This window comes from Psammomys obesus, unplaced genomic scaffold (assembly GCF_907164565.1).
Source record: "Psammomys obesus unplaced genomic scaffold, mPsaObe1.curated_primary_1811, whole genome shotgun sequence".
Lineage (NCBI taxonomy): Eukaryota > Metazoa > Chordata > Mammalia > Rodentia > Muridae > Psammomys > Psammomys obesus.
In genome coordinates, this window is record NW_026596131.1 from 1885971 (window position 1) to 1898180 (window position 12210).

The window sequence follows — 12210 nt, forward strand, 5'->3', positions numbered from 1 at the left end:
ATCTTACCCAGGTTCGTCCTTCTTGCTTAGCTTCTTTAGGTGTACAGAGTTTAGTATGTTTATCCTACATTATATATCTAACATCCATTTATAAGTGAGCATGTACCATGTGTGTCTTTCTGCTTCTGGGATACCTTACTCAGGTTGATCTTTTCTATTTCCCACCATTTGCCTGCCGATTTCACGAGGGACCTCTAGATGGTTTCCAGATTCTGATTATTACAAATAGAGCTGCTATGAACATGGTTGAGCAAATGTCCTTATTGAATGGTGGGGCATCTTTTGGATATACACCTAGGAGTGGTATGCCTGGATCTTGAGGTAGCACTATTCCTACTTTTCTGAGGAAGCGCCAGATTGATTTCCAATGTGGTTGTACAAGGTTACATTCCTACCAGCAACGGAGGAGGATTCCCCTTTCTCCACAACCTCTCCAGCATGTATCATCCCTCAAGTTTTACATCTTAGCCATTCTGATGGGTGAGAGCTGAAATCTCAGGGTCATTTTGATTTGCATTTCCCAAATGACTAAGGATGTTGAACATTTCTTTAAGTGTTTTTCTGCCATTCGATATTCCTCTGTTGAGAATTCTCTGTTTAGCTCTGTACCCCATTTCTTAATTGGATGACTTGGTTTGTTGGTGTTTAATCTCTTCAGTTCTTTCTATCTGCTGGGTATTAGGCTTCTGTCACCTGTAGGGTTGGTGAACTTTTCCCAGTCTGTAGGCTGTTGTTTTGTTCTGAAAATGTTTTAAAGATGTGTATTTCTAATTTTATACTCATTCAGTTAGTGTAATCTTGCCAACTCATCTAGGATAGAGATACTGTAGTAAACTCAGAATAGCTGATGGGTAACCTATGCACAGGGCTTTTAGCACTAGGAAAAGCAGAGGGTGGAAATCCTAAGCCAGATTTTTAGATTTCAAATCCTTCACTGAAAAAAGAAATAATTCACTGTTCATCTTTTCATGTTCTGCTATTGTGTTATTCTTCCTCTCCATGCTGTATGTTGAAATCTTGCTTATTTTCCATAACTAAAGCCTTCACTGTTCCATGTCTCAGTAATTTATAGGTGAGCTATCATCATATATAAGCACCATAATAACTATTTTCATGATTAGAATTTGTTGAGACTCAACAGTTTTATGACTGAGAAAACTGAGGCTTTCTAAATATCCAGCTTCTTACTAGTAAGTTCTTCTTACTAGTAAGTAAGACCTAGACCTTTCAAATGATTATGTTCCTTAAATCCATATGCATTTTCTCTTTCCAACACCCCTAAACTTAGATTTTTTTTAATAGCACAAGAATTGAGTTCTAAATGTTGGCTCAAGTTACTTCTCAGAGCAATAGTTTCCTGTCATTACTTAAACCACAACAAATATCTGACTTGAGTTCAGGTTTATTTTTACCCATCCAGCATTGTTTTCATTAGTTGGTTTTGGTTTTAGTTTTGATCAGGGAAACACCTTTGATGCACAGACCCAGTACTCATTAGAATCATGTTAGTTGGCTCTTTTTCCCCCCTGGAGACATCTATGTAAATGCAGGGCTCTCAAGCTCTGTCTTTGACTTGTCCTTTTGTGGCCTTTACCTTGCAGTGTTGTGCCTGATGGGATCCTGTGCTCTCTCTCTGTGACTGTACTTACTGTGTCTCACTGACTTACAGATAACACTAGCTGTTAACTACTTGGACCTGATCATTATTGTCTTACAGAATTATTTAGCCAGATATAGTAGCACATACCTGCCACCCCAGAGCTGTGATGACAGAGGCAGGAGGATCACTGCAGGTCTGAGGTCAGCCTAATCTACATGGCAAGTTGTAGGCCAGTGAGGGCAACAGAATGAGACCCTGACTCAAACAAGTAATTTAACCTCGTTATTAGACAAGTGAGGTAGTGATGAAGGTAGATAGTAGAATTAATTAAATATCTCCTGAGTAAAAGTACAGAGAAAAAAAACAGATGAGCTTTAAAGGTAACGTAAGCTTTGATTCCCGAGAAGGAAAACAAGTCAGAATAGCATTGAGCTCCACAGATATGATGCCTCCACTTTCTGGAAAAGTAAATATTTTAGAAATAGGTTTTTTTTTTTCCATGTCCATAAACAATGCAAATTCTGTTTCTACTAGTGTCCACATTACCTTTAGTCTTCAGCCATTGCCATTGCCCTTTTTCTGTATTCTCTATGGCTCTGGCCTCTCTTCCTGACTCCATCTCACAATTCTCATATATGCTTTATTTCCTTCAGGTTCTCCTAACTGTTCTCGGTTTCTTTCTTACATCTCTGCTCTAAGGTGCTGGTCCCTGTTTATTACTCAAAAAATGTATCATAAAATTATTCTTAAAATTATATATATATATATATATAAAGCCCCTTGACCAGGGACCTTTACTGTCTTTGTCAGAACTCAGCAGGTGTGATGATTATTCTAAAGCTGGGACTGTGACTTAATAAAAGCCTAGAGAAGGACTGAAGAGTTTGAAGAATAAAATTATTGGGGCTGAAGAGATGGCTCAGCAGTTAAGAGTTTATTCTGTCGTCATGAGAACCAGATATGCCTTTAATCCTAATCCAATAGATCTAATGCCCTTCTCTGGCCTCTGCCATGTACGTATAACACATACTCACACATGCACATATGCACATAATTTCTTTTTTACAAAGCAATGCTAAAGCAAATGTTTGTTATTTTTTAATTTTTAATCGGTTGGAGAGAACATAATGAGATTTGGATATTTCATATATATATATATTCATTTCTGATAGTGATTTTTTTAAAAGCAGGCTTACATATTTCAGTCTTAGCATAGAAAAAAGTTTTGCTATACTGAAGCTTACTTTTGTGTAAGAGCCATTCTATTAGATCTGTGAGTGTCTGGCCTGGAGGCAATGACAGGCCTTATGTTGTATTTTTCACATGTACCTATTGCATATCTGCATACACTAAGATTTAAATTGTGATTTTGCTGTAACTTTTGATATTTAAAAATATCTTTAATTCTTTCATATTGATAGTTTTTAATCTTCCAAAAATAATAAAGGAGAATGTAGCCATTTTAATGACAAGGAGCTTTTTCAGTGACTTTTTATAACATCTTCTAGGATTAACTTTGACTCTCTTGGGGATTCATAGTTGGTGAGGGTTTTGAAGAACATGCACAGAAACTTCTGAAAAGCAGTAATGATCCTACACATTCACACATTTTAGACTCCTGCAGCTACAGGGGTAAGCAGGCAAATAAATTCCACATCCAGCTGATAGTTTGTAGCGCTAGTGCTATGCTAAGGACTTTTACCTTACTAGAGTTTAATATAATTCTGTTTGAGAAATGTCTAAGTAATCCATCTAATTTTAACTTTTAAGATATTTAACTGATTTTTTAAAAAGGACGCTTAACTGAGTATTTGAATGTAAGTCAATAATGCACCTTAACCCGCACCCCACCCCACCCCCAAGTCATGAAATAACATTTATATGCCCAGCTGGACAAAGTTTGGCAGATGAAGTTTTTGGGATTATTTTTGTGATTTGAAATAATTGAAAACACACCTATAATCCAAGTATTTGGGATCTTGATGTAGGGGCTAATATGGGCTATAATAGTAAGAGCCTATCGCCACTAGTCTGAGTATGAATGTTCAGTAAGTATAGCTTCAGCTTTATGAATATACTAATATAATTTTGAATGATTTTTATGGTATGGAGTGTTCTATAGGTTTCATGATTAAATTTGTAACTAAGACATATTTTTAGTAATCAGTGTCAAGTTGTTTTGGCCTACTTTGTATTTTCGTTTCCTAGCATTGTTGACTTCTTACATTAATGGCCAAACAGCAAAATGATTGATTTCCTTATTACACTACATCAGTATTTAATCACACTTTTATCATGAGTATTTTTTTTCTAGATAAAGAAAACTTTTTATTATGGTGTAATTAAACCTTAAAACTTCTTTCAGTATTTTCCTTAGTTGATACTTTTATTTGAAGGCATAAAAAGCCAAAGAAAGTCCTTTCTTAATAAAGAGAAACAACCAGAGGTGGTAGACAATTACAATTTATGCTCAGAGTGTTGATATTAGACTTTTGCTTTTCCCATTTTCAGTGATTTTTAAATAAGACCCATCTCCTGTATAAGGAATGCAGTTATTTTTTTTTTTCTGGCACAAAAAAGTAGGGTAACCTGATCTGAGTCTGACAGAGTGTGTCATTCATTTAAGTGCTTCCATCTGTTGCCTGCCGTTCCTTTTACTCATGACCCCTCTGTGTTTCTCTCTTTCCCTTTCCCCTTCTCTGTTCCTCTGTTCCTCTTTCCTTTTTCCTCACCTTTCTTCTTTTCTGCTTTCCTCTCTCTTCCCTTCTCTCTCTCTCTCTCTTTTTGTCCTTAGCCCCTCTGAGGAAGGCAAAGTTTGTTGAGAGCCCACGAATTCCAGAGTCCGAGTGTGGCTCCCCAACCCTCCCTTCAGCTCAGCAACTGGACGTGGCTGCATACTGCCCTGGTAAGCACGCATGCAGTGTCTGCTTTGAAAAGGGGAGGGCTGCACCAGGCCCAGCAGGCAGCGCCTTGCATGTATACCACTCGTGAAAACGTGTTCATCTGTGCATCGTACTCTAGTCTTCTAAAAGAACGTAGGTTTTTAGTTGTGCATCTTGTTTTAGTTACTGATGAGAGTAAGTATTAAAAACAGTTTCAAAGATAAATTTCGAATTATTTTGGCAGATGAAGTTTTCAGGATTATTTTTTTGTGATTTGAAATAATTGAAGACATGTTGTTGTGGCCATGTGCAGACAGGAACTTTAGAAATACGCGTAAGAAAGCTCACTCAGTACTAGACCTTCTGAGCATGACTTGTGCCTAATTGCTGTTGGAATTCTGGATGGTTGCAGAAAATACTTTGACTATTAGAAACATTAAACTTGAATTAGATGCCTGAGCTTAACTCCTTTGGACACTCATTTTTACAGATAGCCTCTCTTGTGAATGGCATATAAACACATGTGGGCTTCACTAACCCTTCCTGTGTGGGAGCCAAGCTCAGACAGGCTCATTATCAGGCTTAGATTCTTGCAGACTTCCGTGAGTTGCCTGGCAACACCCTTTACACTCCTCCTTATAGTGAGTCTATAGAATTGTGTCAGAAACGTTCACAGCTCTGCTTGAAAATACTGATCAGAACAGTAGTAAAGAACCTTGAGATACTTAGTTTTAGGTCTTTTGTTTATTCTTGCCCATTAAAATTGATGTTAAACCACTGGGAAAAGCAACAACAAAAATACCACACTACTCTACTTGGAGTGAGCAGGACAGAATGATTCCTACTTCTGATCTGAAGTAGACCTATATGTCACTGCAGCCAGATAGAACTCTTCATGTAACACAAAACAGTAGAGGAGAACTTGAGCCACATCCAGGTACGTAAAATACATTTGACTTTACAAATCCATTTTGAATATTGAAAGGCCTTGGGGGTTTATTCTCAGACTCTTTCTTAAGTCAGTAAAAGTTTTATATCAGCAACTAGCTTCTCTGTTTCCCAAAGCAACAAAAGCTCTTCTGAAAGCACTATATAAGTTCTTTGCCCTATGTTGAGGTGTACTTCATAGCAAAAGGAATATTGTACTTTGCATTCATTTGTAAACTTCAGTGTTATAAAATAAATGCTAAATTCTTTTTTTCTAAGTACCTCCTCTTACCACCTCAGTACTCCCTTTCTTTTCTTCCCTTCTCCTCTTTTTCTTCTCTTTTGTTTTTTACCCTCCTTTCCTTCCTCTGTTTGCTCTACTCCTTTGAGTTGGGGCTCTAACACAGGGATCTCATACAAGTTAGGCAAACCCTCCACCACTGAACTAGACTTCTAACCCTGTCAGAAGCTTTTTCTTTTCTGGATTCACAAGTCAGGATGACTGTCAGAGGAGCCTAATCTTAGCACCATATTAATTATATCAAGGGTCTAAGGTAGCTGCTATTCTGGTCATGAAGCAAAGGATCCGTGACTTGGGAATGTCTGTGCTAAAGCACTCTGTGCAGTCCTAGCAATGTGATTATTTATGCATATTTTCCACAAGCATGAATTCTTTGTTGGTGGAACCAGACTTCAGTTAAGGTTTTGAGAACACCAAGAAGAATCAAAACACGATGCCAGAATGCTTATTACCATGCTTTGTAATCTTTCCATTTAAAATCTGAAACAGATCTATACCATAGAAACTTTGTACTCATCTGTTCTTTTACAATAATGTTTTTAGAGCCTCTAAAAATAAGTTTCTGCTGAGATAAGAGTGTAACCTGAGGCTTGAAGATAGTATTATCTCTAGGTAGTATTAAGATTTAGCCATAAGCAAAATGAATTAAGGAGTACACATTAAACAAACTTGAGATTTACAAAAGGCTGCCCCAGAGTGCAATGCTTTGTCATGCCAAAGCATGTTTAGAAACAGCCTCAGATCTGTGATCTCTCTAACCTCCTGCCTGCCTATCTTTTCCTGTCTTTCTTCCCTGAAACAGCATAGGGACAGGCTTTCTATGAACTTGCATATCTGCCTAAAGACAGATTCTCTGGCCAAAGGGACTCATTTGTCTGTAGTCCTTTCCCGGGGAACCTCACCAACCAGGAAGAGTGACTATCACAGGAAAGGAGAATAAAGGTTGACACTGTGCTTAGACAGACCTTGTCCCGGGATTCCATTTATTCTTATGAAAGTCATAAATCATTTACTGTCTCTAAATTGCCACATCATCTCTCCTCTCTGTGAAGAGGGTTTATATGCATACTGATGTCCTGGGTATTTTTGGTACTTGTTTTTCTGCCTAGCATACATTTGCCTGCCTTTTCTCCTATTAGCCTATCTGTTGTTGGCCTATTTCATAGACTCACTTATCAGAACTTTAGAAGATAGAGAGAAGGGGCTTCTTTCTACATCTACAAAACAAGTAACAAATCCATGGGTTTTCTAATTTTTAATGTAAGATATGCTGATAGAACAGAACAAGGAATATGTGTGATTTTGTATTCATATATAAAAATACAATTAAGGCTGATGTTTTTATCTACCTGTTTAACTCATCGCCTGCAAATTTAGGGAACTAGGTCTCACAGAAGCAACAGTTGTAAACTAAAGGTTAGAGCAGTTGTTCTCAAATCCTAACGTATTTCAAAATTACCAGACCCTACCCAAATGCAGATTACTTGGGTCCACCCCTAGAATTTCTGAATCAGTAGGTCTGAGATAGATTAAATATTTGCATTTCTTAACAAATTCCCAGATGATGGCAAGCTGTTGGTAGATGTGTCATATTTTAAGAGCCTGTTGGTGTAAAGTCTGTTGCAGATGGCTTACAAATGCTACAGTAAACGGTGCTGCAAGTCTGTGGGGTGTATTGTGTTGTTCTTGATGTCTTGGGAATAATTGGCAATGTTTCTATACGTTAGAAGCCAGAGAAATAAATCTTTTGTACCTGAAATAAAGACATTACATATTTTTATTGGTTTGTCCAGCTGTACTGGACATCTCTATAGTTGTGTGTTTTCTGTGTTGTCCTACATGGGAAAGCAAATTCTGAATCAAGCCAGACTAAGTCATCAATGTTTGGTCTACAGTTTAAGAAAAGCTACTTTATGGTGTAGCTGTTAATCCAGAATATTTGTCTAATAAATTGAATACTTCATCTGGATAGCTCTAGAGTCTTAAATATCTAAGTTATTATAAATTCCTCATATTAAATTTGTCATATGCACAACATAAGGGAATATGTAAATAAATTTTTGATTCTACCTTTGCAGCCATGGAGATAACTTACAGTATCACCATAACTAAACTACCAGAGTAAAGGGTGTTTGGAGAACTCTGTTAGGTGATTGCTTCAAAGTGGGCAACCTAGGACTAAGGGAGTATGAGTGATTTGTCTAGTGTACAGAAGCAGGATGTATTGCCTAGTTCTTGAATTAGAACCATATAGTTAAAAAACACATTGCCCTGTAACCTAGTTATCATTCACTCCTGTAGGCATACTCTATTATTCATACATTAAGAAGTAGAATTTTTGTTTTGTTTTGTTTTATCTTGAGACAGGGTTTTTCTGTGTAGCCTGGAACTCACTTTGTAGACCAAGCTGGCCTTGGACATAGCGATCCACCTGCCTCAGCCTTTTAAGTGCTAGCATTAAAGGTGTGTGCACCCACTGCCCAATTTGAAATTTTTTTTTAATGTGATAGAGTTGTAATTTATTTTCCTGAAAAGAGGTAACCAACTGATGTCAATCATTTCAATAGAACAATTCTCCAAGTAAGAAGGTAGACCTCATCACTTGTCTGTGGTATTACTATTTTATGTGTGGTTTTAAGCAAGTCACTTAACCTTTCTAAGCCACAGTTTCTTCATCTATAAAAATGGAGATATTAATCTTAAATGAGTGCCAGTTGAGGTGGCACAGCCCTGTAATCCCAGCACTTGGGGAGACAGAGGCAAGCAGATGTCTGTGAGTTCAAGGCCAGCTTGGTCTACAAAGCGAGGCCAGGACAGCCAAGGCTACACAGAGAAACCCTGCCTTGGATGAATGAATGAACGAACGAACAAATAAATAAATAAATGATCAATCTTAAGTCAGATCAGTGTGTACAAAGCATTTATCAGAGTGGTTGACCTACACTGAATGCTCAGAAATGTTAATTAATATATTATAGTGATAACACTGAAATGTGGTGTACAACTTTTAAGTATATTCTGAATAGTCACAAATTTAAAGTTTGTGGAGACAGACAGGTTGTAGTCATTTTTGGTTAAACAAATATCAGTGTATTTCAATTCTAATTTTTCCCTCACTAGTTATGCAATAGAACATGTCTCAGTTTCCTGTCATAGCAATATTATCTATAACATGGTATTTCTGTAATTTTTAAATTATATATTAATATAAATATATTAGTATATGCTCATAAAAAATGACCAGGAGAAAACACCATTGCTAGCCCAAGAGAAAGATGCAGATTATTGGGAAGTCAGAGTACGGTTGGTGAGATGGTGCTAAAGTTAGCAGTTCTTAAATCTGGCTGTGGATTACATGTTACTTTAAAGTTCTATTCTTGGACCACATATATCAGTGAGTAAGAACTCAGGTTTTGAGTTAGCATCCTTTTCTTTTTGGCAGGGGACACAGGTACTAGAAATTAAACCAAGGGCTATGTTGAGCAAAATCTCCAACCCTGATTTGGGTTTAATTTCTGACTCTTCTACCTGCCAGCTCTATAGTGTCCTAACTTTAACACCTACATACAAGGAAAGAAGGAAGGAAAGAAGGAAAAGTCTTTGAGTATTCTCCTGTAATTTCGGCCCTCAGGAGCCTGAGGCAAGAGTATTACAAGTTTGAAACTCATCTGGGTCATATTGTGAATTTGAGGCTAGCCTGGCTTATACACTGAGGTGTGCCTCAAAAACAAATTATTTGTAAAATTTAAATTAAATAGACCGTCTTCTTTCATCTTACAAGATTCTTAGTATAAGTAACACAAATAAGCCATATACTGTATGTTAAGCTTCAGCACAGCAAATGGTGGGATATTCGTACTTTCAGTTGAAGCTTCTTATTACCTTGACACACTTCTGCATTTTCTAAAATTTGTACGTAGAGCTTTTACTGAAATATTTTTAGTAATCAGAGGCCAGAAAAAAATGATTTCATTCTTTGTTTATATTTAAATTTCTAAGTGCTTGTCACACATAATCTAACTTCTAAGGTTTGCAGGTGTTGGTTAGATGTCTTTTGTCTGGGCTGCAGGTTGGCTGGATAGCTGTAGGGTTGATTCAGGTTGGACTGAAATTTAGAGACCAAGGTTAAAAAGGCATCAACCAAAGACTCACTTGTCTCTTGGTGAATTACAAGAACACAAGGAGAGCCCAGCTGTATAGGCACATGTTTGTAATGGTCCCATTATCTAAGTAAAGTCATCTGCGTGAGCCCAAGAAGCTCGTGCGAAAAAGCTTAAATTTAGATTATGTCCATTAATGTATCCCCACTTCTAACAGTTGTCAGTATTTTCACTCGTACTCCATTCATTGTTCTACCTCATCTTTAATTATGGTCATGGGAATTGAATATGGAGTGGTGCCTTACTATCAGTTGCACTATCGGTGAGGCCGTGGCTTTCATTCTTGATCCCTAGTGAGCAGTGATTTGTGTAACCAGGAGCTATTTTTGCAAGAACATGGAAAAGCTCTGTACTTTTTCAACACTTGCTAGGAGTTAATCAATTTCTAGTGTTCTGAAAAGGAGAGGATCAAATGAGCTGGGCACTTTGGCGCATGCCTATAATCCCAGCACTTAGGCGGGCTGATCTCTGTGAGTTCAAGGCCAGCCTGGTCTATAAAGCAAGTCCAGGATAACCAGGACTACACAGAGAAACCCTGTCTCAGAAAATAGATGGATGGATGGATGGATGGATGGATAGATAGATAGATAGATAGATAGATAGATAGACAGACAGACGGACGAATGAAGAGGTGGAAATATAATCAGTTCTGCTTTGGTAGTTAGGTCAAGATACTCACTTTTTTATACCTCTGTTAGAAAGAACACATAAATTCATTTAATATAGCACAAAGAGCTGTCATATTTAAATAGAAGAGAAATCAGTAATTTGTAATGAATGAAATGTGTAAATAACCTAGTATTGAAAATGCAGAGAATTAAAAAAGAAAGAAATGAGACACATAATGTTTCAGTATTTGTAGGTAAGTGCCATCTTAGAAAAACAGACTGGAGATTTAAATTATTTTCTATTAGGTATTTGCTTCTTGGGAAAATAATCATTTTCTTTCTGGATATTGACCATTTGAAGTAGAAGGTAATCTTTACAGATGATATAAACCTGTTGAGTAGAGAATTTATATTTTCAAAAGTAAAGACTTTTTCCACCTCCACTGCTAGGGGAGATCCTCCTCCCCTTCCATCTGTCTGACTCTAGCTTATCAAGTACCTTTAGTACTGGCTGCAATGTCGTCCTCTGTGTGGCCTAGCAAGGCTGTTCCTCCCTTGGGGGCCGGGGGAGGTAAAGGAGCCAGACCTTGAGTTCATGTCAGAAATAGTCCCTGTTCCCCTTACTAGGGAAACCCACTTGGATACTGAGCTACCATGGGCTATATCCGAGCAGGGGTTCTAGGTTATATCCAAACATGGTCCTTGGTTAAAGAAACAGTCTCATAGAGACCCCCATGCCCTGATATATTTTGTCCTTGTGGAGCTCCTGTCCTCTCCCGGTCATATTAACTCCCCCTTTTATCATAGATTCCCTGAATTCTGCCGAAGGTTTGGTTATGAGTCTCAGCATCTGCTTTGATATGCTGCTTGGTAGAGTCTTTCAGAGGCCCTCTGTGGTAGGCTCCTGTCCTGTTTCTTGTTTTCTCCTACTTAGCCATGTCCATCCCATTTGTCTTTCTAAGTGAGGATTGATCATCTTACCCCTGGTCCTCTTTCTTGTTTATCTTCTGTAGGTGCACATATTTTAGTACATTTATCCTATCTTACAGGTCTATATAAGTGAGTATATACCATGTGTGTCTTTCTGCTCCTGGGATACCTCACTCAGGATGATCTTTTCTAGATCCCACCATTTGCCTGCAAATTTCATGGTTTCCTTCTTTTTAATTGCTGATTAGTATTCCATTGTGTAAAAGTACCACAATTTTTGCATCCATTCCTCCGTTGAGGGACATGGAAAGGGACCGAGAGGAGATGAGGAAGGGAGGGTGGGATTGGGAGGGAATGAGGAAGGGGGCTATGGCTGGTATAACCTGTGATGAATATTTAAAAAATAAAAATTTAAAAAAAGAGAATACTAGGAAAAACATTAAAAATGTTTAAGATTCATGGACATATACTTGACAGTTCACTAACAGTAAATTAGTCAAGATAAAAAAAAGAACCTGCTAAGTTAAAAAAAAATTAAAAAAAACAAAAGGTAAAGACTCATAAAATGTCTTCTGAAATATTCACTAGCTTTTTTACAGCAGTGGATTTTTTTTTTTTTGCCTGTGTTATCACAGAATTTAATTTGCTGTGATTTAATTAAATTGTATTTTTGATTCTTTATTAATTACACTTTATTCACTTTATATCCCCCCCCCGTGGTTCTCTCCCTCCTCCCATCCCAATCCCTCCCTTCCTCCACCCTCTGCATGCATGACCCTCCCCACATCCACTGATAGAGGAG

General features: G+C 37.5%; 1 protein-coding gene across 6 annotated transcripts in view; it reads left to right on the forward strand.

Annotated features, from left to right (window-relative positions):
• Tanc2 (tetratricopeptide repeat, ankyrin repeat and coiled-coil containing 2) overlaps window positions 1-12210 on the forward strand; it is a 311126-nt gene that overhangs the window by 135890 nt on the left and 163026 nt on the right. For 3 of the 6 annotated variants that reach the window (XM_055592099.1, XM_055592101.1, XM_055592100.1), the window contains exon 5: window positions 4395-4505. The exons of the other annotated variants lie outside the window; for them this stretch is intronic. In XM_055592099.1, the coding sequence (XP_055448074.1) occupies window positions 4395-4505 (111 nt within the window). The remainder of the gene's footprint in view (window positions 1-4394; window positions 4506-12210) is intronic. 6 annotated transcript variants of the gene reach the window in all.